Genomic DNA, 27,208 nt, shown 5'->3' with positions numbered 1-27,208 from the left:
CCACTTACTGTGCTGCAATCTTGATGAACTTCTTCAGCAGCTGGACTCTCTTGCTGAGCTGTGCACAGAGGCAGACTTCAGTCACCACCCACAGCTGGATCTGGTTGAACCTTCTCAGGAACAGGTCCAGGTTTGCTGTGGTTCGTCTGAAACTGGGACGACCAAACGTGTGATAGAGAAGCTCGTGCTGCAGAAAAAGAGTAAGAAAATGAATTAATTTCAGCTATAATTCATCTATTCATGACTAGGGCTGTGCATTACCATGAATTTGACGATACGATACGAATCACAATTTACATGTCACAATACAATATATCCCGATATGAAACAATACTGAAGAAAATGCAAGTGCTGGCTCGCATTGAACTATATTAGCTTAGCATAAATTAGCATTAACATCAGCAATAACATTAGCATTAAGTAGCATTAGCGCTAGTATTAACATTAGCCAGCATTAGCATAAGTTAGCATTAGCATAAATTAGCAATAGCATAAGTTAGCACTAGTATAAGTTAGCATTAATATTAAGTAGCAGTAGCATTAACATTAACTTAACATTAGCTTACATTAGCATAGCATTAACCTAACATTAACATTAGCTTAACATTAGCAGTAGCTTAGGAATAGCATTTGCTTAGCAATAACTAACTAACCAAGCATTAACATTAACATAGCATTAGCATTAGCTTACCATTAGCATTAACCTAGCATAAGCACCAGCCTAGCATTAGAATAGCCTAGCATTAGCACTAAACAATCTTTAGTATTGGCCTAACAATAGCATTACCCTCGCATTAGTACAAACCTGGCATTAGCATTACCATAGCATTAGCACTCGCAATAGCATTAGCCTAATATTAGCATTAACTCAGCATTAACTTTTACTTTTACTACTTCTTGCTGATCTTGACGAGGACAGTCGCACTCTCTGTTTCTCCCTCCCTTCCACTCTTATCTCTCCCTGCTGCTGCTTTGTCTGGTCCTGTGAGCCTAACAAGAGCCTCTCTCTGCAACTCATCCAAAACCGGAATCATGGAATTAATTGGTCTCTCAGCGCTATCGACCAGAAAAGAACCAGGGGTGGTGAAAACCGCATGTCCAAGCGAGACGTTTGCGGCTGGATACACACTTGACCTTTGGAACAAGTGGCGAGTTGTGTGTCTGTCCATCCTTTCCGTGGAGGACATCTACATGAGCTGGTGGCTTCCTAATCTATCGAAAAGTCCGGACTACGCTGGCGACTGTTTTAGAAAAGCTGCCAGTGATTTCTGAAGGATGTAGCAGAGCTCTGAACACTCAGACTCATGTGTTGATCGATATCAAAAGCAAGCAAGAGCTGCTTTTGGATCGTCTACGCGTTATGTAGTTAAACCACTCATTGATTACAGCAGAGAGACCCAGGACAGAAGGCAATTGAAATTTGACATAGCCTGTATCAAAATCACATTGTTTATCTCCCTTTCAGCTTCCCAGCTAGCCAAGGCTAAAGCCAAGGTTGTCTCATCTCTTATCACCAGGATGTTTCTGCAGACGGCGGCTCTCACCCCCACTCCCTCCCCCCACTCCTTCCCTACATTCCCACCTGGAAACTGTTGATGCTGAACTGTTGCCACACATCATCTGGCTGTTGTCAGTAACGCAGCTACAGGACTTCAATTTCAAATGCCCTCGTCGGCCATCTTCCCGCCCCCTCCCATCTGCGCTGCATGGAGGCGTGGTAGCAGCGCCCATTGGCAGCACGCCCATGTCCCCAAACGACTGGAATCCTGTTGTTCTTCCAACCCGACCCCCTCCCCCAGCCAACCCCCCACCCAACCCTTCCCACATGCCTTGTCTCGAGTTGTTTGACTGTGTCATGCTTACATTTATGTTTGCAGAGGCGGTTTTTTTCCTGGTTTCACACTGCTTTCTCTCTTTAGGGAAATCAGTCTCAAACTGGCAGTTTTTTCCCCTCCCCCCTCCTCTCCTCCTGTTGTTGATCCCTTTTTCACCTAAATATGTGGGTGCCACAAATGGCTGCTCCGGTGTGTTGATGTGTACTCTTTCGCTGCAACTACCTAGTCAAATTCCTCGTATTGTTCTAAACTGTACCTGGTCAATAAAGCTGATTCTGATTTTGTTCAGTTCTTAAATTCTTAAAAGTCATTTAGTAGTGAGGTAGTTTAACAAGGTCTGATGGTGCGTTCACTGCCACCTAGTGACCGGGAGTTTACATGCTATGCATATATTAGTGCAATTAAATGTATTTATTTATTGGTAAAAAACATGAAAAATAAATATTTGGACAGTTTTTGAATTGATACAATAATGGCGCGGTGAAATATTGCGATATATCGCAGAATCGATTTGTTCTTCCACCCTTATTCATGACGTATTGCCGGTACTTGAGCGTCGGATGGATTGTCGTTGTTGTCGTTACCTCGTGTACGCAGCTGAAGAGCTCCCAGTCAAACATGGTCATCTGATAGGCCAGATCCTTGGAGCTCATCAGCTCAAACGTGGACATGGAACCAGCAGACGGACCGTCCTGGTCTGGTAGAGGAGTCTGAGGAGCAAACACAACATATCTGTAATATATCTGTAGACATATACAGTACCAGTACCAGTGTTAGTACCAGTACCAGTGTTAGTACCAGTACCAGTACCAGTACCAGTGTTAGTACCAGTGTTAGTACCAGTACCAGTACCAGTGTTAGTACCAGTGTTAGTACCAGTACCAGTACCAGTACCAGTACCAGTGTTAGTACCAGTGTTAGTACCAGTACCAGTACCAGTGTTAGTACCAGTACCAGTACCAGTGTTAGTACCAGTGTTAGTACCAGTACCAGTGTTAGTACCAGTACCAGTACCAGTACCAGTACCAGTGTTAGTACCAGTGTTAGTACCAGTACCAGTGTTAGTACCAGTACCAGTGTTAGTACCAGTGTTAGTACCAGTACCAGTGTTAGTACCAGTACCAGTACCAGTGTTAGTACCAGTGTTAGTACCAGTACCAGTACCAGTACCAGTACCAGTGTTAGTACCAGTATCCTACCAGAGAGCTCAGCTGGTCCCGAGGACACGCAAATAACCTTCCATTGATGCTCAGCGTAGAAAATACAGACACGTCGTTAGGTTTCAGGGTTTGTTTCTCTGTAAGAAGAAGAAATTTAAACATGTATTTAAAACATAAAGATAAAGTTAATTAAGTAAACTTTAGGTTTACAACACTTAACTATGTTTACACCAAATAATATTTAAAATATAAAAGGAAATGAAATAGAATAGAATAAAATAATATTAAATTAAATTAAATGAAATTAAAAAAACTAGAACAAGAACTACATTCAATTCCATTCAAAAACAAAATTCAGTTCAATTCAATTTAATTAAATTATTTTTTTTTCTTGTTTTAAAGGGAAAAGGGTAAGAGAATATAGAATAATAGAATTAAATTAAAAATAAAGAACAATAATAATTTAATATAACAATGTGTTTTTCCTCTCACCACCAGCAGAGCTCAGGTGGACCAGAACCAGCTCCTCAGTGGTTCCCAGTTTATCATTCAGAGTGTTGGTCACGTCTTTACCAGTTGCTGACACAGCGATTCGTATTGTGTTGTAGGTGCGATCGCTGCAGTAAACCTTCAACAGGACTGAGAAAAACATGCTCAATATTATTATTGATGAGGTTTTTAATCTAAACTGCTCAGAAAATGATAGATAGATAGATAGATAGATAGATAGATAGATAGATACTTTATTCATCTCCAAGAGAAATTCACAGTTCCAGCAGCTTACAGGTATGGGAACACAGGGGCATGCAGGGAAAGTACAATGTAGAAATTTAAAAATTTAAAAATGAAGCATAAAACCAGACTGACACAGTTTTGACCAAATAAATGTGCAAAATGTTAACAAATCAATAACTTACTGTCGTCTTGATTTCTAATGGGCTGCTTCTTCTGCAGACGTTCTTCTCCGTTGCTGAACTGTCGTATCAGTGTTTTCTGTTTAATTAAAAAAATCAGCGTCACCACATGAATAAACTATAGGAAAACATCCACCGTTACGTACCTTTTTGGTTGATTTTGCTTCCTCTGAACAGCTGGACAAAAAGATGAAGTTTATTAAACTTAGTGGAGGATGAAAACAGCAGCATAAGAAGTAAAATATTACATTTTAGGAAACATACTGTAACTTAACCACTGCCTCCAAGTCAGGGAGTAAATCTTTCAGAGCTCTCAGGATACGACAATCGTTAGAAACACTGGTGTACAACTCCTGCACAGAAACACAGGACATTAAAACCAGCTTTTTTTAATGTTTATTATTTTACTCACCTCGAGGAAAGACAGAGCAGCTGGCTCCTCCTGCAGCAGGTATGAGTGTGTGTTGGCCCAGCGTAGAGCGAGAACCAGGGCCCTCCTCTTAGTGTTGAGTGCACACTCCAACCTCTCCTGCTCAGGGCCGGGCGGAGCCGCAGTGTGATAAGTACGCACAGGGTTAAAGAGTAAAACCTAGACTATAATAGGATTAGAGCTAATGCTAAACATCTGCAAAACAGCTGCACCAACCTAATCCTGAAGCATTACAGGAAACATTTAACCAATAGATAAAATAAACAAGTAAAACCGTCATAAAACAACAAAAAATACACAAAAATAAAACAAAAGTATAGAAAAAAACAACAAGATCACAAAAAAAGACACAAAACACAGAAAATGACAGTGGAAATGAAAAAATATACAGAATTACTTCGGAAATGCACAAGAAGACCCCAAAAATATACAAAATGACAACAATAATACACTAAACGACAGAAAAATATATAGGACAACATAGATATAAAAAAGGACAATAATACACAAAACATAAACAAAATTATAGAGAACAAAAAACAGCAACAAAACACACAAAATGATAATATTAATACACAGATTTAGAAAAAGTTAAAACATTTTTCCTGTATTAAAGCTCATATTGGTCGTTATTCTAAATGCTGACATAAATGTCGATAATGTGGCCCTAAGATCCAATCATTTTGCTAATTTTTTTCCTGTGATTTACTCTGATTTACGCCCAGAGAACCTGATATATATTTATTTATATGGTGATGATTTTTTCTTTATTTCCACACGTTGCAAAGCGTAGCCGCCTTTCAGGTGTCGTATTACCAAAATAGAAATAAAAGTAAAGCTTTCTTGCTACTAAAAATAATGTTTATGATTATCACAATTCTTCAGATATTTGCTGTAAATATGAAGAAATACCTAAAGCCAAAGAACATGTGAGCATAAAATACAAAATAAAATAAAAACTAAAGGATGTTGAGCCATGAGCAGGGGGCACAGCTGACTGTTGGGCATGAAGACACAGTGCATGAGGACAAAATCATCCACTGCTGGATCTATAGACAACAAACAAGATGAAATCAATCAGATGGAAGATTTTCTCTTGAACAAAATGATAAAAGGATTCTTTTCCCACCGGGTTCATTAGGATGGATGTCCATCCTCATGGTCTCCATAAAGTGCTGAAGGATCTTCTCTGGTGTTCCTGATATCACAGTGTATCTGTACGGGACACAAACATTAGTGCACACAAACTAAAACTCATAACATTGTAAGTGTAAAAGTTATTGATGCATATATTCATAAATAAAACATACTTGATGCTTCCCAGGGTCGAAGATCGAGGACTTTTCTCCAACACGAGCACGACCTGGTCGTGTTCCTTCAAACGTACCGTGTTGGCTTCCACGTCCTGATAAATATTAAAAAGGCAAGTATCACTTTAAATACAGCTTCATGTCAGAGCTTTGAGAATGTCTGTCACACATTTATTAATACTTTTTAAATACCCTGAGGATCCTGTTGAAATCTTCTTTATCTACTCTCAGGAAGTGGCAGTTGTCCTCTCGTAGGACGATGGAGGCGGCACGAGGTGAGTCAGTGACCAAGGCCAGCTTTCCAAAGTCATCGCCCTCATGGAGTGTGCACACCACACCCTGATACACACACACACACATCATTGTTTACACACACTAATCCAAACTAACTCAGACACAGTGGGTTGGTCATCTACAGGCCTGAGGAGAAGCTCAGAAAGAGTTACGATTATTCAACATGACTGAGATGATTCACTTGTAGCCACTTATGTTCATAGTGCAAAGATAAATGATCAGGTGTGTACAGTGCACATGCATTTGTGCATTAATGTATGTATGCATACAATCCCTTAAAGCTGCAGTATGTAGAATCGTGAGATGCTCCATGCTCCCTCCTCCCCTTCTGAACTAAACTCCAGTCTTCTTCTGAACGCTTGCGTTCACGTCCACTCTGTGGAACTCTTTGTGACTGTTTTCTCCATAGAGACCAGTGACAAATGTAGGGATTTTATCCTGTGTTATTGGAGAGTTTTCTGATGTTTTAGAGACATGAACGCACATATCACTCACTGCTGTGAGGACAGTAACCCTGGATTTCCACTGGATGTGTATCTGCTCAGAAACTGCTCCGCTACGTAACTTCAGCGCAATCTGCCATCCGTCAACCCCCACCGCCTCCGGTCTCAGAAGAAGATCTCGCTAATTCATGCGTAATCGCGCGATACATATGTGTGATTCAACCATAGATAAATACCATATTTATATGTGAAATACGATTTTAAAAGTGCTCGGATCGAACCATCGGTCTGGTCCAAAAAGTCCAAAAATGTGCTCAGTTTTTGGATAGAGTCTGAAATGGTCCCGCTGGAGGACCACGGAAGGTCGATGTTTTCCTCCTTGAACACTTTTATTTTGAAAATAATCTGGATATTTTCTTGTGTTTATGTACTACTTCCTGCCCCACACGGGCTTATTTTTGTGAACTTGCTGCAGCAGAGCTCCAGCATGACTCAGCAGTTTCACAGCTGTGCTGGTGCAGATTTGCATGCGGTGGAAATTAACACACTGACTTTAATGGAAACCGATCAGCTGCGTTGCTGTTTCGCAGCAGTTACGGATCCAGTGGAAATCCAGAATAAGTGGGTCAGAGCTGCTCCTCCACCTCCTGATCAGAGCAGATACTCTCCACACTGCACATAAAATGGGTTTGTTCTCTCCACCTTAGATAATGTTTCTCTTAGGTTCACAAGCAATGTATTATGTGTTATTACTATCTCTCTCTGGCTCAGGGAAAACTGTGCACGGACTGAGAGCGGATTGCTAACAGTCTACCGCACACACCGAGTCAGAGGAACCTCCGTGACTCTGTTCCTCCTGAACACGTTTGTGTCTTTATTCTGTTGCTCCTCCACCTTGGTCTTGGAGCCATGGGACTGTCCCTACTCTCAAAACGGGAACGCACATTGACTTTTGACGAGCAGCTCCAGCAGCCAATAGTAACGCTTAAAACAGCTGATGGACCACCCTGTTGGTAGAAAGATCTCTGATTGGCTGAAGTCCAGCGTGATGCTCCTGTATTTCTAAAGCTCATTTACAAAGATTCACTGTCCACTCACACTTTGGATTACAATATGCTCAAATATCATTATGGACTTTTTACCAAATGACGCCAAAAAAAAACATACATACTGCAGCTTTAAACCCGTCTTCCTCAAAGAGTGGTTAGTGTGTTGGATTATTGGGCAAATATATATTTTTAAACTAATATGATTAAAAAGTGAAACAAAAACATTAAACATTTTAAAAATCAATAATTGTGTGATATTGCTTAAATAGTTTATCATGTACAGTTGAAGTAGTAAATAGTAAACAGATCTATTGGCTTTGGATCATGGTCTGGGACTTTTCTTTACTCACTATAGATTTTATAGACCTTACGAACAATGGAAGATTCCATGAATTTCATTTTGAAGGTGATCTAGATTCTGGAGCAGTTTCAAAAATCCACATTTCACATCATTAGCGACATTTAAAAAATTCATATCTCAGTTCGACTGTTTGGTGAGACCTACTGTATGGTTATTAATGGAGATCTTTAAAGTGTGAATAATCACAGATAATTAGTCTCTCTGAGGTGTTGGTAACTGGTTGTTGATGTGAAATAGTTTAGAAACACTTCCTAAACTCTATAGTTGCTCTAATGAGTCGTGATGTGATGAGCAGAGGTTTCTCAGCTCTTTGGGAAACACAATCCTGCTCAGCTTCGTACATACTCAATAAACTTAGATTACATGGAGAGAAAAAGATGCACGAATGCAATCAAACACACCTTTCCATAGATCACCACATTAACTGAACCTTTCTGGATGATATACCAGGACGTCCCCTCCTCTCCTTGGTTAAACACTGTGAGATTTGTAAAGAAAACACACGTTAGCCTTTTATGTGATGCTGACAACATCGTAAAACTGTAAAACTGTTGAGGCGTCCCATGAGGTGCCAGAAACAGAGAGGGAGGAGTTATAGAATTAGATCGTAACAGATTCAGTCAAAGCACACGAGACACGATCAGTTATTTATAGAGTGGAGTATAAAGGTTATCACTGCCCTGTGTCACACAACAGCAAAATTATTATTCATTATTGTGAAATAAATAAATAAGATAAGTAACAAAATACTGTTGGTATATTTGTAAGCATTAAGAAAAGTACATTTCAGGGTTAGAAATCAGAATAATTTGAACTCACACCCATAAATCCTGAGTTAATATATGAGTGTAATCTGAGGTTTCTCAACCAAACTGACATAAATAAGTTTAACTGTAGCTTTAAGAATCAGATTTCAAGAGTTTAGATTTCAAAGAAAAGTAAAAACCAAGACGGACTTACACACAGTTCCAGCTTTAGCATGTGACTCAAAGATCACGACACTCGCCAGTTCTCTCTTCACCTGCAAAATAAATCATGTCATTTTTATATTTAGACTCGCAATTAAATAGGTGAAAAAAAGCAACATGCAAAATTTTTTACCAAAAAATTAATTTAAAAAAGAATATTGAATGGACTGAATATTCTAATAGGGTCAATGCAAACAATAAATATGAAAAAAAAGGACAAGAGTAATCGTGCAACCAGTAGCAACAAAAATTATAAAGAAATATAAGAAAAAAACAGAAAAAGTGTCAAAGAAAAATAAAATTTTCAGGGACAGCGTTTGTACATATAAACATGAGTTAAAGTCTCTGTTCCAGCTTTCATTACCTTGTTAACAAGAGAACAGATCTGATTTAAACAGAAATCTGCCTCAACACAAACAGAATTAATTTATTCTAAATTAAACTGCTTTTAGAACATAAATCTGCATTTTTCTGAGGTCCCACAGTGACTCTCATAAAACGTCTAATTACCCCTCAGGGATAAATAAAGTGTTTGGGAATTTAAACAGAAAAACAGAAAAGACAGAAACACATATATAATATATTTATGTTATATGTTGTAGTGTGTGTGAGGGAGAGAAACAGCTGGACACCTGAGGCGGGGCGTGTTCAGTCAGGTGACGCTGTGATGCAGAGGGTCGTTATGCACGGAGCTCTGTGGATGTCGCTCCGGACGCACCAATGAGATCCTGTGTCTTTCTCTCCATGTTTTGACTGTAAAACTCTCGTGTTGCGCTGATGTCAAGAGCGTCAGGCCAGAATCAGCTGATGTAATTTATGCAGCAATGGAACAATGTTTACGTATGAGTGTGTGTGACACAGCGCTGCTCAGACCTGCTGGATGATGATCAGTAGATCATCTTCAAATAATACAGACTGATTGACAGACTGTGTAACTGTATTAACTCAGATCAATGATAGATCAATAAGACGGTTTCTGTACTATTCTGACTATTTTTCATGAACTGATCAGAGGAAAGTTACAGGAACCCACATTAAATTAGGGGGAAAATATCATTAGGTTTTATAGTTGTTTAAAAAAAAAAAAATTTCATTTCATTTTCTACATTATTAAATGTTTGTGCAGCAGACAGAGAAGTCCATCTGTCTCCTTATTTAAATAAGGAGACAGATTTAACTTCCTCAAATATCATTGTGTGCTTGCACTCACGTCTCCACGTTGAACGAGCAAAATGCTCATTTAAATATGGTGATCTGCACCACGTCTATACGCGCACCTATTAGTGCTGCAGTCTTCGCAGCAGGTGAGGAAACAGAGTTTACCGCCCTTTATTTCAGATCTAAGTGAATCCGCTCCTCTGTGTATTAATTCTACATTCATTCCAGGATTTTTCATAAATAAGCAATGTCTATTACAAGCTTCAGTCTGAAGTAGAAAATTGTGATTAATCACAATTTATTAGAGAAAATTGTGTGATCAATTGACAGCCCTAATGTATATGTATCCATATGTGTATGTATATATACTCTTCATTTATTTTTGTTTGGTTTATTTCTTATTTTGTTCTTGTTTTTTCAGTTTTGCTCTACATAGGAAATTTAGTGGTTTGAAAATCAATAATAAAATATTAAATGACTAATAGTGACTGTTAGTAGTGATCAGTGTGTCTTTAATAATAGATCACATGACTCACAGTGTTGGAGAGGTGAGCTAAGGCCTTGATGTGAAGCAGCTCATCATAAATGATCTCCAGGTCGTCTCCCGTCCTTTGACCAGGCCTGGAAACAGGAAGTGATGGAGGAACATCCAGCTTTGATCAAACATCAGTCAGAGAAACATCTGACAGGAACTATTGGATTAATAACTGATAATAACAACATTTATGTTTATAGCAATCAATCGGTTGATCAATACTAACGATTTCCTGAGGATCATGCGAAGCAGGGCGTCAGGGCCGATCTGAGCGAGGAAGAGGATGGACTCGGGCAGCTCTTCCTCACTCTCCCTCTTCTCCTCCTCACCCGGTAAAGGCGTGTCCTCCTCCTCGTCGTCAAGGAAACGGTAAAAAAGATATTTGTCCTGGAAGCCCAGCTCTTGGTCCACTGAGAGGAAATAAATAAATAAATGAATAAATAAATAAATAAATAAATAAATAAATAAATAAATAAATAAATAAATAAATAAATAAATAACATACATGCAATTTTTCCTATTATTCACTTTTCTTGCAAATAAAAGCCTAAAATAAATACATCTTTACTGATACTTCTAGATACAAAGAAAGATTGATCCAAAAAAAAGGAAGAAAATAAGTATCGGATTATTTTGTCTAAAATCTCCAATATTATATACATTGTTTTTATTGGATTTATTGAGGTTATTTTTCAGGGTCTTTTATTTATTTTTATCCAATTGTAGAATGTTCTTATGTTTAAGGTTAAAATGGATATAATCAGTGACGTGCCGTCAGGGTAGGCAAGGTAGGCAGTGCCTACCCAAGGGTGAATTGATATTTTGATTATTTAATTATAAATTATTTATTTTTCCATTTCCAATAGTCTACAGTACCTATAAGTTTGAAAGTGTCCGCATTTTGTGCGTTTCATAGCCTAAATTACTAAACAGCGCTATTTCCTGGAACAGCTGCAAAGTCTTTTTTTTTTTTTTTTTCGCTCCGCTGTAAGGCAGAGGGAGGCCACGCCCCCTCCCAAAGGCACGTCGCTCTTCTGCCTCCGTTCCCATTGCGTGATTTTATGTGTTTGCGCATGCGCAGTCAGGTCCCCAATGTGATATTCATTTACACGTAAAGGCAGCGTAGAGAGCTGCCTTTACACGTAACTGTGCTATGCTAAATGCTATACGTAAGTTCACAGCACATTAGTGAATAGATGACACGTGACCACTGCTGCTACGTTCTCTAGCTAGTGGGCGGGATAACACTACAGTCAGGATGACAGCGCTAGAGATGATAGAGAAACTTTGTTTTGATGAAAAACGACAGCTTTTAAAAGATGGAGACCAACACCTGAGCTACCAGAGCTTCACTAAGGTAAAGTCAGAACATGTTTCATACTTTTCACAGTGAATGGAACAAAAGGAAGGATTGACTTTGTGGATGCTCCTCACAGAGGATGTTCTGAGTTATTGTTGTTGTCTTTTTCTCTGTTTCTGTGTTTCCAACACAAACAACAGATGTGCTGTCGTGTCATGAGATATATGTTGTTGGACAGTATGGAGGCTATATTAAATAATGTTTATGTTTCTTTAATGGTGTTTATGATGTTGATTTTGTTAGATGATAAATACTTGTTCATGTGGATCTTATTGGGTTTTTTCTTTCTTATTATGAATTTGATATTTTGATAAGTGCATTGAGATGACTTTGTTGTAAATTGTTTCATACAAATAAAATTGATTTAAATTGAATTAACACTTGACAGCAGAAACATATGAAATTGTCATTGGTGGTCTCCATTTGCAACGTGCCTACCCAGCCCTAGTGGTCACAGCACATCACTGGATATAATGTATTGGTTAATAATCTATTGATCAAGTTGTTAATAAAATTCCATGCTACAAAGTAATAAATAAAAGTATATATGATTGGTGATGATATTGTATCGTAAATGAAAAGGTTAGATGAGGGCAGCCCAACTGGATGCAACGTAAAAAATATATTATTCATTCACAATAAGATGAGTATTAATTTTACTTTATTTTTGGTAAAAACATTATGAAACTGTAAAATGAAACTTAAAGGAGCATAGGGCAGGATTTGGGTAAAAAAATAAACATTCTTTTAATGCAAATGGTTGATGAAAGAGAATCACACACATTATTGCCTTGAACTGATTGTGATACATTTTGTTTTGCTGTTCCAGGTACAAATTTCCCACGCAGTTCTGCTGACGTGACGTCAAATGACACTAGTGCTCGTTCTCTACGGCTTGAATACTGGAAATAAAGAAGAATGAGAAGAAGAAGACAGCGCAGTGGACTAAACTACTGTTTGGTTCCACAGACGTACGCAGAGGCATGTGCACAGGTCACGTGAACGGCGAGTAAATAAATAACCGTGTCACAGTTGGAGTGTCATCCTGAGTCCGACCCAACTGTGAAAACCTTATTTTTTCTTAAAGAAATGATATATTTACGTTTGTTTTAGTGGTAAACACTGATTTTATGAACAAAAAACTGTTAATGTCAACCTCAGATCAGCGCATGGGAAACAAGTGAAAGTGAAACACAAACAGGGGTACAGTGCACGCTAGACACCCATGGGATGTATTTCTATAATCCATGTATGAAAGATAATGATAATCTGTGTAGTTCTCACTGTTAAAGCTACATTCTTCAGCTACAGCAGCTGCAGCAGGAAATGAAGAACGCTGCACGCTAACCACACCATGTGACCAACACCACCACCTCTACATATCTGTGTGAACCCCACCCCTCAGGGTTGGGTCGGGTATCCATCCTCTAGTTACAGTAACTAATCAGCTGATAGTTCTACTAACCACCGTGGTGTCACCATGGAAACTGATTTATACTTCCTGCCCTGGGATCATTTAAAGAGTGCAGTAAAAGTCTGAATGTCCGTAAAAATACATGATGGTGATGATGACTGTGTTACATAACATTTTAATTATTAATTGAATTATCTGTTGAACTCACCATGATTTAACCCCCCCTCTTCCAGCAGAGCCTGCCACATTCCCACAGCGTGCGACCGTGTGAGCACACATGCACTCTGCAGCACCAACCAGTCTACCAGCTCTGTGCCCACACAGCACTGCCTGAAACACACACACACACACACATAAATCATTCCATTTAATAATCAAATGCAGAAAAATGTAAATGAGGCCTCAGTGGAACGCTGTCCTTTTACAGCGAATTATAAATGAACTAATATTTACCTAACGCACAGGGCCGGCCCTAGACATCTTGGGGCACTAAGCGGGATACCTTTGGGGGCCCCATACATTCATATATGAACAGTTACCGATACCGTATTCTATTATAAACCAAATTAATAACATTTTCCCCTCTATGAACATGATGGTCATAGTTTAATAACTGCTCCTCAGTGTCAAACATTTTAAATACATTAACTCTAATGAACCACTGTAACCCTGAGGGTAAAATAAAAAGGATTTAAAGCCACTCTAATGGAAGATACATTGTTACAAAAAAGCCTTTACATTTATTCATAAATGAACATTTTCAATAGGCTAATAATACATTTGCATAAAGGATTCCTTCAAATAAACAGAAAAAATCAAAACACTCATTGCAGGAAAAAAAAATATGAATAGTGTTTCTAAAATGGTAAATGTAATTGTTTATAAAAAGGAGCCTAAAAAGAAATGATGGAAAAGTCTAAACATCCAAATGAAAAATGTATTTAAAATATTGTTTAGAACTTAAAAGAAAAACATTACAGATTATCTCCAACCACTTTATTTTCTTTCTTCTTGCTAATAATAGTTTTTCTTGTTTTTGAGAATTTAATAACGTCATCAGAGGAAATCCGCCTTAAGTTCCAACCTCGTGGGGGAGGGTGTTAACCAGTAGTCATCGTGTGGGGGCCCCCTGCTGGACCCTAAGCTTAGTGGTAGGGCCGGCTCTGCTAACGCACAAAACTCTCTGTGGAGAAACAGATGTGCACACCTGTAAGTTTTAAGGTGGTACTTCCTGTCTCTGATCATGTGTGGCGCTCTGGACAGGATCACGTTGCGTAGAACCTTTCCTGCTCTCTGCAGCTTCTCTGAAGGAACCTAACGAAGAAGAAAAACGAGGCACGGACTAGAAACCCTCACAGAGCACACCTGCGTCCTACTAGAATGAATAAAAACTCACAGATGTGGGAACACATTCAAAGACGCGCTCACCAACAGAGCAGCGTTTGAAAAACACCAAAGCAACACATGGTAATTGGGCAGATGGGATCTTTAATCTAGGTGCATGCATTAGCTAATATTAGCATAACTACAGACTACAGAGCATCCATCCTATTACTGACCCTCTGCTTCATTCACTAACATAAAGTATGCAGCAGCATATACTGTAGACGTAGCACACCTGCTAATACGCAGTATTCAGTAATGTTGTGAATGTTAAGATTTATTATATAATTGGGGAAATGTTTAGAGAGAATGATTGTTTTCCTTCAGTTGCAGCCGCCAGATATTAGTTTGGACCAACACAGTGTTTAGTTGGGATGCAGCTATTCTGTGCGGTGAAGAAGATATGCTATGCTAGCAGACAGAGCTAATAGAAAAACCTGACTTTTACAGATATTCACATAATATTACACATATACAGATATTCTTTGGGTGCTAAAGGGCTAAGGAATCATTTATGAACATGTTTAAGAGTAGAAGGCGACCACAAAGAGAGTAGTAGGAGATTCCGTCCGCCGCGGTGCCTACGCTTCTGGACATTCCTGGGCTACTCATACAATTAAAGAAGAAATTCAAATTGTATCGGAACGAAAATGTTAAAGATTTTCTGAATAATAGAAGCCCTGTCATAATTCTGAATAAATAATGAATTTAGCTGTAGAAAGAGGACGTTTAGATTTCTAAAATGCACAATTTTTTATTCTACTTAATTCAAGTAAGATTTCTTTAAGGCATTTGTAGATTTTAATCAAAGAGTTTTAGGCCCCTCCTTTACACAACAACGTTTTCTCGAGAAAACACAACCGTTTTGTTGCGTTTTCTCTGCATTCCTACCAGGGCTTTAAATATTTGCTAATTTTTGTCTTTTTAACACAGACTCGGCTCGGACGCTGCACGGTAAATGAACGGTCAGGTGATGTGTTTCGATTAACGCAAAAAAGATGCGCAAATGGATGCTGAGAAGAATAAACATATTGTCCTGCCATGTTTACTACATTGTTGTTTATGTTTCCCGCGGTCCCATGTAAATGTAATCATTTTGAAAACGTTGCCACGTGAATGTGGAACTTTTTAGAAACAAAAACAGAAACAGAAGCAAAGCGTTAAATAGGTCCTTAAACACAACTGTTACGTCCAAAACTCTCAGTTCTGTCCAATCTCTAAAATATGAGACTAAATGTACCTTATTGTGGGTTTTGTTCACAGAGTCAGAGTTCATGTTGTCCTTATCTGTGTGTCCTGAGGAGGAAAAGTGGCATTAGTGAAAAAAAAACATCTACATTTACTCTAAATATTGCATCGGAGAAAACGAGAAGAATCTCAACGTTGTAAATTATCATTATGCTTTTTATAGTTCATATCTGAATCTTTGAAAAAAAAAAACAAAAAAAAAGAATTATAGCATTATTTTAAAGAAATAAATACACAGCAGGAGCAATCAATATTTTCTTAATTTTCCTATTACCAACACAACTGTTGCCTGTATTTTACTGACTGTCATTGTTGGATCCACTCTCCATGGCACCATAGGGAGGGGCCAACAGTCCAGCCAGGCTCTGACGATACTTCTGTAAAAAAAAAAAAAACACATGTTAGACTGGATTTGGACAGAAAATCTATACGTACTATACTACTGCCATTTCTACAGACATTATATTATAATGTTCTTCTATCGTTCAGTTCCAGCTTGGATGAGAAAACAAAGTGTTTCATACGACATAGTTCTTTGACATGCAAAATAACTAATTATACAATAGACACGAGTGCACGCACACACACACACACACACACACACACACACACACACACACACACACACAGACACACAGACACACACACACACACACACAGACACACAGACACAGCTTTAAACTAGTGTTAGGCTGGTAAATGTATAAAGATGCAGTAGTTCTGGTGAGCATATACTCTTTTGTAGAGTCATCAATAAGCAACCAGTGCCCTCCGAGCACTGCCAGGAACACACACACACGCACGCACACACACACACACACACACACACACACACACACACACACTGACAGAGAAACACAGAGAGCATCTGTTTGACCTAAAGACACAAACACTCTCCTGTCCACTGTTATTTCTTCCATAAACACCCACAGCAAAATAAAATTGTCAAGCTTTTAAAAAACCTTTTTATATTAAAAATACACACTAGGAAGTAATCCAGACATATCGAAAGATGTAGAAAAAAGAACAGTTTATGGTTACGGACGATGAGTCAGACTCACCTGAGAATACACACTATAAAAACTCTTTGCTACTTTACAAATACTCCAAAAACACACAAAATTACAACAAAAAAAATAAAAAATGTTTCCTAAAATTTAAAAAAAAACTTAAACAACCGGAAATTGACTGCAAAAACATACAAAACAGCACAAAAATGTCACATATTTACTACAAATATACAAAAAGTAACTGAAAGACAACTTACTACAGAAACACACAAAATGACAACAAAAATCACACAAACAAGAAAAAATGCACAAAATGATTCAAAGAACGCACAAAACAGCAGCAAAATTTCACATATTTACTACAAAATATACAAAAAGTAACTGAAAGAATTTACAAAATTACACCAAAATTACAACAAAAACACAAATTTACAAGAAATATTCACAAAATGACTGAAAAAAAAAAAAACACAAAACAGCAGCAAAATTTTACATATTTACTTGACTACAAATATATAAAACGGAACTGAAAAAATTTAAAAAAACAAGAACAAAAATATGCATGAATTACGTCAATACATAATATGACTCAAAACATGTGCAGAACAAAACCAAAAATACAGAAAATTACTCTAAAAACACAAAACAACGACAAAAACATAAAATTAGAGACAAAATATACACAAACCCATTGTTATTTCCTGTATTAAAGCCCAGATTGTTATTATTGTAAATACTGACGTGAATATTGATAATGTGACCTCATACAGACGAGAAGTACGACTCACCTGAGGGAACACGCTGAAAACCCTTTTTTACGCACACGCACGCCACCGGACATCAACGTGCACTAAACAGGCTGCTCTGCTTTCTCCTTCACACAGTCGCCCCAGTGTCCGCCCGCCCGCCCCATTTTCTCCCTCACTCACTCTGGCTGCGATGGAGCCAAGTTCTAAAGCGTGTTCCCCCTCACAGGTTACCACGGTGATCTGAGTCCCTGAATTACAAGGCTACACTAGAGGGGGGGAGAGGATGGCAGGACTAGTGAGGGTGTCAGGGTGAGACTGGCCAATGAACAGAGGAAGTGAGAACAGTGGAGCAGGTGGAAGTGGACGAGAGGACACACACACACAGGCTGTGTTTTCTGCTTTATGTCTTATACTGTATGTCTTAAAATAGAGCAGATGACAACACACTACGAGCCCAATAACGACACCGTGCACATGATTTAATAGGAAAAGATCATCTTTGTCTCATGTGGCTCTGCAGCAGAAAAAAAAAGATCACATTTCAGAGAATGAATTTATGTGTGTAGTGACAGCACTTATTATCAGGATGGTTTTTCATGTTCTCACTTTGTGTGTGCATGACTTTTTCAGTCATAATAACATACGTAATATTTACTGATGTTTCTAAATTATTCATCCAAGTTAAGCTGCTGGAGACAATAATTGCTGTGGAGGTTTGGAGGAATGAGACGGAGTCCAGCTTTAGGGTTGCTGGTCAGATGCGGACTCAGATCAATAAATCAAAGATATTTCTTCAGATAAACAGGAGAATTTATTCACAAAGGTGGAATTTGCAGCTTGCAAGTTTGTTATTGATTCCATGGCTTAAATGTGACGAGAACTTGACAAGTTTTGCGTAATGCATTGTGGGATTTGGAGTCCTGTATAAGAACGTAAAGACCGCATCGAAGCGGAAACATTTCTTTAAGAAGTGTTTTACTTCATTCTTAACGAGATTTCTTGTGTTTCTTTCTTCTCCGTAATGTGACATCATTCTGATTACAGACGTATATTCAAGTGTTTCTGTAAAAGCCAAAATATCAGCATCTGCCATTGTTTATCAACAACTTTTAATTTGTGAAAACTCTAGGCACTGCATACTGTAAATAACCAGCAATAGATGTTTCTGTTTCTATGACTGAATAAATTATCATGTTTATAAGACTATAATGTAATACATAAAGACATAAAGCATAAAGACATTCTTGTAAAACACTTATTTATTATCTCAACTCTATGTAAAGATAGTGTGACGTGTTTAATGGTGAAAGTATCCAAAAAAACTGTAGTTGAGTTTAGAGCTGAATCACCTAATCCTAATAAAAATAAATATCAATTATAATAAAATATGATTGTTTGATTATTTTGAAGCAATGTAAGCACTGCATGTACATATCTATATAACAAATATCTATATAAAAACTAATTGTGTTTAATCTTTAGAATGTTCCAAAACACAGCAGTCAGAACTCAGAGGTACCAGATACTAAACAACACTTTCTACACGTGTGTGTGTGTGTGTGTGTGTGAGGTGTGTGTGTGTGTGTGTGGTGTGTGTGTGTGTGGTGTGTGTGAGGTGTGTGTGTGTGTGTGTGTGTGTGTGTGTGTGTGTGTGTGTGAGGTGTGTGTGTGTGTGTGTGTGTGTGTGTGTGAGGTATTTTTGTAGGAAATTAAAATCTAATCTAATCAAAGAATGACTCCAAACACACAAAATGATAACAAAAACACACAATAACTACAGAAATAAGCAAAATTACTGCAAAAACACAAAAAATGTCTCCAAAAACACACAACACGAGAAACAATAGTCAAAGACTCCATAAATCCCATAAAACACAAAACTACTCCAAAAACACACAAAATGACATTAAAAATAAAGAAAAACACAAAAAATTCTAAGGACACAAAAAACATAATTAAAGAAAAAAATGACAACAAAAACCATTTGTTCTTCCCTGTATTTTTCTTTATATTGGTGATTATTCTTAAAGCTAAAATGAACGTTGATAACGTGGCCCTCGGGTCAGACAGTCACATGTTTGTGCCCCCCCCCGCTGTGTGGCTCACCTCCCAGAGGCTCTTGAACTCTCTTTGTTCAATGCGGAGCAGCTCGCTGGTCTCTCTGCTGACAATGGTTGCGTGTCGGGGTGTATTGTCCAGTATGGACTCCCCAAAGGCTGTGCCGATGCCCAGTGTGCAGATAGTAACTGCATCCTGCAGACACAAACCAACAGATGATAAAACATCCAGTTTTATCATTTATCTTAATAACCTATGATGGAACATCAAATACAAAGTAAAAAGTCACATAACGTACACCTTCCCTTACTGTACGAGTGTTTAGTCTGACATTTTAAATATAGCTACAGAATGTAGGCCACCAGTAGCACTTTAGGGCTCAACACATGAAAAGAGCGTTTGACAAAAGACGCTGGAAATAAATCCTCTCCTTCCTCCACATGTAGTAAAACCATCTCATACTGGATTTAACGTAAAGGAAATCCCTTTTTTTATGAACTCATGCAGAAAATATTTAAAACTACTTGTAGAATAATATCAAAGAAATAAAGGTTATTAAAAAAGAAAGACGTCTGACCTGATGAATGGCCGTTTCTGACACTTTGACATCCAGGGATCCAGACAGGACGGCGTACCAACTGGTGCCTATGTCTCCTTGTCTAAACACTGCAGATGGAGAATTGTTTATGTGTGTGAATATGATTTGGATTATAAATGTGTACAGTATGTAATATGATAATAAGTGCATCCATTCAAACCATTTTCAGACCCCCTTGTTCCTGTTTTTCAGGGTCATGGGGTCTGCCGGTGCCTATCTCTAGCTCACACTGGGAGCCAGGCGGGGGTACACCCTGGACAGGGCGCCAGTCCATCACAGGGCAACACACACACAGACAACCACACACACACATTCACTGCTACAGGCAGTTTAGAGAACATGCAACTCCACACAGAAAGGACCCGTGTCCACCCCAGGGTCTAAACCCAGAACCTTAATATGTGCATTTTAGTGATTTTTTTTTCAAATATTGTTCTGTTATTTATGTGTGTATTTTGTAGTTCTTATTCGTTCTGCGCTTTGCCATAAATCTGATGATACGATACAATCCACGATTTGAATGTCAAGATGCAATATGATAAACATTGGGATATCAATATTTATGTGGTTCAGTGATACCTAGTGACTGGGCGTTTATGTGCTAAGGATATGTTAGCGCAATTAAAAAATTTTGTTAAAAACATGTCAGAGATTCTCTAACAGTACGGCCTCCAGTAGTTATGTTTCAACATTTTCTAATTTTGTTTCATAGTTTACCCACTTCCACATCATGTTACACGTTATATCATTTTTCACTGTTTAAATAACTGTTACTGGTTATTAAACTTCCTGAAAACGTACCAATCATGGTTAAACAATTAATAGAAGAGCTGTGCATTGCCATGAACTTGACGATATTATTCACAATTTCAATGTCACAATATGATACGATACATCCCGATACTAAACAATACGTTATACACCGCGATATATCAATAATTACAACATTCCCCTTTACATTTACAAAACAATATGAAATACAATTCATTTCATTTTTTTTAAACTTGCGAGAACAAGTAAATGTTAACTAACTGTAATTTAAGAACCAATATCAAAACAAGTGATATGTTTATCAAACTGTCAAAGTACATTTTTCAAAACTTTAACTTTTGCATCTAGAGCAGATTCTGATTCTGTAAAGTTCTTAAATTATTAAAAAAAATAAATAAAAAAGTAACCACATGCATCTATAAATGTGTCCAGTATGAAAATAAAGCTAGAAGTCATAGAGGAGTGACGTAGTTTAACGGTCTGATGATGCGTTCACTGACACCTGGTGACCGGGCGTTTACGTGCTATGCAGATCTATATGTGTGTTTTGTAGTCCGTATGTGTGTTTTGTAGTTCATATGCGTGTTTTGTAGTGTGTATGCGTGGTTTTGTAGTCTATATGTGTGTTTTGTAGTCTGTATGTGTGTTTTGTAGTCCTTATGTGTGTTTTGTAGTTCATATGCGTGTTTTGTAGTTTGTATGTGTGTTTTGTAGTCTATACGTGTGTTTTGTAGTCCGCATGTGTGTTTTGTAGTCCAAGTGTGTGTTTTGTAGTCTATACGTGTGTTTTGTAGTTCGTATGCGTGTTTTGTAGTTTGTATGCGTGTTTTGTAGTTCGTATGCGTGTTTTGTAGTCCTTATGTGTGTTTTGTAGTCCAAGTGTGTGTTTTGTAGTCTATATGTGTGTTTTGTAGTCATATGTGTTTTGTAGTTTGTATGTGTGTTTTGTAGTCTATACGTGTGTTTTGTAGTCCGCATGTGTGTTTTGTAGTCCAAGTGTGTGTTTTGTAGTCTATATGTGTGTTTTGTAGTCATATGTGTTTTGTAGTTTGTATGTGTGTTTTGTAGTCTATACGTGTGTTTTGTAGTTCGTATGCGTGTTTTGTAGTCTGTATGTGTGTTTTGTAGTCTATACGTGTGTTTTGTAGTCCGTATGTGTGTTTTGTAGTCTGTATGTGTGTTTTGTAGTCTGTATGTGTTTTGTAGTCCTTATGTGTGTTTTGTAGTCTATACGTGTGTTTTGTAGTCCTATGTGTGGTTTTTGGAGTCTATATGTATTTGATAAATTTCAGTCAGGTTTTGTTCTCATCACAGCACTGAAACTGATCTGATCAAAGTGATCAATGACATAAGGTTGAACACTGATTCAGGAAAAAGTATCTGTTCTCATTCTATTGGATCTAAGTCTGCTATTTGACACTATAGATCATACAATTTTGTTACACAGATTGTAAACATGGGTTGGACTAAATGTTAAAGTAATGGTTTAAGTTCTACTTGGAGGATCAAGTTATTTTGTAAACATTGTAAACTTTGAATCTGACAGATTACCAATGTCCTGTGGGTTTCCTCAGGGATCTGTTCTAGGACCTCTTCTGTTAACCTTTACATGCTTCCTTTAGGACACATTTTACAGAACTATAAGGGTTGATTATCAGAGCTACGCAAGATGACAACACAACTATATCTATCACTGAACCCAGATGACTATGGTCCCATTGAGGTGTTGTGTGACTGTTTAGAAAAAGTAAACTGATGGATGAGTGAAAACTTCCTTCAACTAAACCATGACAAGATGGAGGGTGATTGTCTTTGTAACAATGAAAAGAGGACTGCTGTCAGCAAGTATCTGAGTCTGGATCTTTAGAAGATAAAGACCAAGTCAAAACCTTGGTGTTCTGATTGACTCAGATCTGACATTCAGCATCAGATCAAATCTATCACAAAAAACATCTTCTACCACCTAAAGAACATCTCCAGAGTGAAAGGTTTAATGACTCAGAAAGATCAGGAGAAACTGGTCCATGCTTTATCTCCAGCAGACTGGACTATTGTAATGGTCTTCATCAAACATCTACAGCTGGTTCAGAACGCTGCAGCTCAGGTCTGAACCAGAACAAAGAGGTCAGACACATTACACTGGCTCCCAGTCAGCCTCAGAGGAGACTGTAAAGTTCTGCTGCTGGTTATAAATGTGTGAATGGGTTGGTCCAAATACATCAGTGAGATGTTAGTCAGGTAATGAAACCCAGCAGGGTCTCTGAGATCTATGGACACAGGTCAGATAGTGGAGCCCAAGAGCTTCACAGTAACCATTGTGATGCTGCTTTTAGTTGTTATGCGTGCAAAGAAGTGGAACAAACTGCAGCAGAGCTGAAGTCAGCATCACATGTAAACATTTTTAAATCAAAGTTAAAGGAACTTTTTTTCTCTACTGTATATGATTGAGAGAGATTTATGGTCATGATGATGATGTCATGATGATTTTACTGATGATTATAATTGATTTTACTGATGATTTTAAATGTTCTTATTGATTTTAAACAATTGAATGTTTTATCATGTAAAGCACATTGAGTTGCCTTGAGTATGAAATGCGCTATAACAAATAAATTTGCCTTGCCTTTGTGTGTTTTGTAGTTTGTATGTGTGTTTTGTAGTTCGTATGTGTGTTTTGTAGTTCGTATGTGTGTTTTGTAGTTCGTATGTGTGTGGTTTTGTAGTCCTTATGTGTGTTTTGTAGTTTGTATGTGTGTTTTGTAGTTCATGTGTGTGGTTTTGTAGTCCTTATGTGTGTTTTGTAGTTCATGTGTGTGGTTTTGTAGTCCTTATGTGTGTTTTGTAGTTCGTATGTGTGTTTTGTAGTTCGTATGTGTGTTTTGTAGTTCGTATGTGTGTTTTGTAGTTCGTATGCGTGGTTGCAAAATCAGACCATGGACTGCCAGTTGCCCACCTCTGACCCAGGATATTCATAAGCATAATCCATAATACAGTGTATTGATTGTGCTTTAGAGTGACTTTGAGACCTGGTAAAATCCGCCCCCCTCCTGATGCACTAGTGTTGTAAATGTGTGTGTGTGCGTGTACATACATGTGATGCCTTTCTCCAAACATTCGTAGAAGGCACAGGTACAAATCTGTAGGAGGAGAGGAGGTGGAAATCTCTGGAAGGCTTTAACTTCTCTCAGTCTGGTCAGAATAATGTCCACGTCTTCTCCTGAGCGCTCCGACGGCCTGTTCAGAGAACGTTAAAATCACCAATCAACATTAGAGTTACAGAAAACCTCTCACCTTTTTGTTTGTTTTGTTGCTTTAGAATCATGGAATCACATTTATGTCCTTTTTATAATTTTATAATAGTTTTTTATGGATTTTGTAAGGTTTTTTTAATGTAAAAATTAATATTTAAATCTTTTATTTTGTAGGCTTTTTCCTCTAAAATTTCTATCTCTTTTTTTTTTGTGAGGTTTTTTTTTTCTTTCTTTTCTATTTGTTTTAAACTGCTTTTAATCTGACCTGTAACCATGGGAGACCCTACATAAGCACCTGACATTTTGATGAAAAGTATATTTGAACAGAGGGAATAAAAGTTTAACTCCTTATGAAGTAAAATATTATGTTTCTGCTGGTGCATCCCCATTAAAGAAAAAGGTTTGTTTTTTTAACGCAAAAATTAATAGAAATCAAAGTAGTTGTAGCTGCAGCTTAATACATGTCCCATTAATATTAGCGACAAAGAAGCATTTAAGTTCCTTTTTTAATTTTATTTTAGGTATTAAAGTGTCAGCACATGCTCATATTTATTTAAGGTTTTGTTTCATGTTTAATTTTTGGCATTATTGCAATTGTAAATGTATTCTTAGATGAATATCTGCAGGATTTCTAGCTTCACTATGACTATGTGGAGCTGCAGGCTGTTGATGCAAGATTCTTAATGTACTGCTTCTAGTGTTTGAATCTGAACACACGCACACACACGCACACACCTATTGATTTAAATGCCAGTTACTCGCTCATGTCGCTTAATGTTTAAGACAAAGTAGAAAACCCAAATGTTCTTCATTTATCGCCACAAATGGAGCTCGATCCAGGATTCAGACGCTCGTTGCGTAAGTCGTCGTGTGTGGTGGAACATCACAATAGGAGCTGACTGCATGTGCTTATGAGAGTGTGTGCATACGTTTCCTAAACCTTTACTGTTCCATGTACTACAAACTGCAACTAAACATGTAAATTCTGTTTTTTTTCAACAAATCAAGTTTTTACGTTTCCATTTTGTCACTAATGACATTTGCAAAAGATAAAAGATTATTAAACTTTGATTAGTTTGGATCAATAAATGTAATTTACTGTAAATAATTCAAGCAGCTTGCATTAAAGCAGGAAGACAAAATTAAATTTCATTTTGGACCACAAATGAAGCCAAGCTGTATTTTATCTTTAATCTTTACAATTCATTAAAAAGAAAAAAAGATTTTAATCTTCATCAATAGTTAAAACAATAAATAAAACTGCATAATAAAAAATAGAAGATATATATACACACACGTGGGCCTAAAGCAGTGGTTCTTAAACGTTCCACAGTCCCGTACCCCTTCAGACATTTAACGTGAAGCCATGTACCCCCTACTTCTGTACACTGAAAAAACATAATAATGTAATGTCATATACAGTGTAACCCTACAGTGAAATGTGTGTCTGAATTATATATCATAAAAAAAGAATAATGAATAAAACATCTTATTCAGAAGTATCACTCCATTGATTTAATAATTAGCCTACTGGCATTTTCAGTCTACCAAACATTTGTTAAATGAACATAACATTAATACAACATAATCATCACCATAAAACTGTGAAACACAACTCGCTACAACTTTAATGAGAAGAATGACTTTGAAAGGACAGAACTCTCGCTGGGTTTCCATCACCGCAAAATCTTAATATTTCAATCAAAAACTGGTAATGAAAACACCCAAATATTACAAAAAGGTTTTTACACTTTCATGAGGAGGAATTTCACACATTTTGATGATAACGTGTGTCGTAAAAAGCGATATGGAAACATACATGCCTGGTCACATGACCACTTCTCTCTGAGGTACGTGTGGACAGACCCACACATTTCTTAGCGTTATACTTTAAAATGATTAGTACCACATTAGACGTGAAATGGGTGATAGTATATACAGTATGAGCTGGGAACAGGTCTGACTTACGGCCGGCAATGCAAACCAGACTCCTGTCATACAAAGAACGGACAGCCCTTAGCAAAGGGTCCCGGACCCCATACTCCCGGAGCACCCCCCACAGGGCACCACGAGGGACACGGTTGAACGCCTTCTCCAGATCCACAAAACACATGTGGACTGGTTGGGTGAACTCCCACGAACCCTCGAGCACCCGATGCCTTTTTCATCTACTTTAATTTACTGTAAGAGCTCACACTCATCTTCCACTCACAAATCAACATGAATCCAAAATAAGTAGGATTTTATGAAATTGTTACATTTTAAGAAGAAAAGAAATAAAACTACTGTACATAATGTTGTAGACATACACATGTACAATCATACAAAGCATTCCAAGGTGAATGAAATATGTTGAATGAAACATAATGAGGCTAAAAATGACTGGTTTTATGTCAGGTATAATCTGATAATATGTCTGCATATCATAAGATATGAGTTTTAGATGATTTAAAGTTGATCAAGGCATATTATTGCATTGGTAACTTACATGCAGTGTTGGGTAAGTTACTTTGTTACAAAGGACTAGTTATTTTCACGTTCAGTGCAAATGAAGTCTGTTAGATACATGTAAAATAAATACATGTTTAAAAATAATTGAGGATATTTTTCTGCCTCAGCCTGTTTTGTGAGTTTTTATTTTATGTCTTAATGGAGTCATTTTGTGTTTGAGTTGTTTATTGTGCGATCCTAGTCGTTTTGTGTTTTGTTGTTTTTATTTACATTATTTATCATGAAATAAGCTCACAGGAAAAGAACCTATGACATCATCAACAGTCGGCCTATGACATGTATGTTCTGTGATGTCATTGATGCTACTGGTTCTTTGTTTCCTTTTATGTTCATTTAGACCTGGAATATCTGTCACCATGTTTGGATGTGTGAGGAACGTTTTCAAAAAATGTATTAAT

General features: G+C 37.5%; 1 protein-coding gene across 2 annotated transcripts in view; it reads right to left on the bottom strand.

Moving 5' to 3' along the window:
* Positions 1-27,208, bottom strand: part of LOC114479295 (rap guanine nucleotide exchange factor 4-like) — a 42,094-nt gene that overhangs the window by 2,729 nt on the left and 12,157 nt on the right. The window contains exons 2-24 of one of the 2 annotated variants that reach the window (XM_028472899.1): positions 24,140-24,282; positions 20,257-20,345; positions 19,728-19,874; positions 16,167-16,239; positions 15,855-15,910; positions 14,439-14,545; positions 13,440-13,561; positions 10,684-10,867; positions 10,459-10,543; positions 8,757-8,817; positions 8,198-8,274; positions 5,842-5,988; positions 5,650-5,744; positions 5,469-5,554; positions 5,310-5,388; positions 4,322-4,472; positions 4,174-4,262; positions 4,056-4,086; positions 3,913-3,988; positions 3,488-3,634; positions 3,035-3,132; positions 2,420-2,545; positions 9-187 (exon numbers count right to left, since the gene is read on the bottom strand). In XM_028472899.1, coding sequence (XP_028328700.1) covers positions 9-187; positions 2,420-2,545; positions 3,035-3,132; positions 3,488-3,634; positions 3,913-3,988; positions 4,056-4,086; positions 4,174-4,262; positions 4,322-4,472; positions 5,310-5,388; positions 5,469-5,554; positions 5,650-5,744; positions 5,842-5,988; positions 8,198-8,274; positions 8,757-8,817; positions 10,459-10,543; positions 10,684-10,867; positions 13,440-13,561; positions 14,439-14,545; positions 15,855-15,910; positions 16,167-16,239; positions 19,728-19,874; positions 20,257-20,345; positions 24,140-24,282 — 2,448 coding nt within the window. Of the gene's footprint in view, positions 1-8; positions 188-2,419; positions 2,546-3,034; positions 3,133-3,487; positions 3,635-3,912; positions 3,989-4,055; positions 4,087-4,173; positions 4,263-4,321; positions 4,473-5,309; positions 5,389-5,468; positions 5,555-5,649; positions 5,745-5,841; positions 5,989-8,197; positions 8,275-8,756; positions 8,818-10,458; positions 10,544-10,683; positions 10,868-13,439; positions 13,562-14,438; positions 14,546-15,854; positions 15,911-16,166; positions 16,240-17,660; positions 17,745-19,727; positions 19,875-20,256; positions 20,346-24,139; positions 24,283-27,208 lie in introns of those variants that run through there. The other variant, XM_028472900.1, reaches the window with a different exon arrangement.

This window comes from Gouania willdenowi, chromosome 17 (genome assembly GCF_900634775.1).
Source record: "Gouania willdenowi chromosome 17, fGouWil2.1, whole genome shotgun sequence".
Taxonomy (NCBI): Eukaryota; Metazoa; Chordata; class Actinopteri; order Blenniiformes; family Gobiesocidae; genus Gouania; species Gouania willdenowi.
This window is presented reverse-complemented; position numbering and strand designations above follow the sequence as displayed.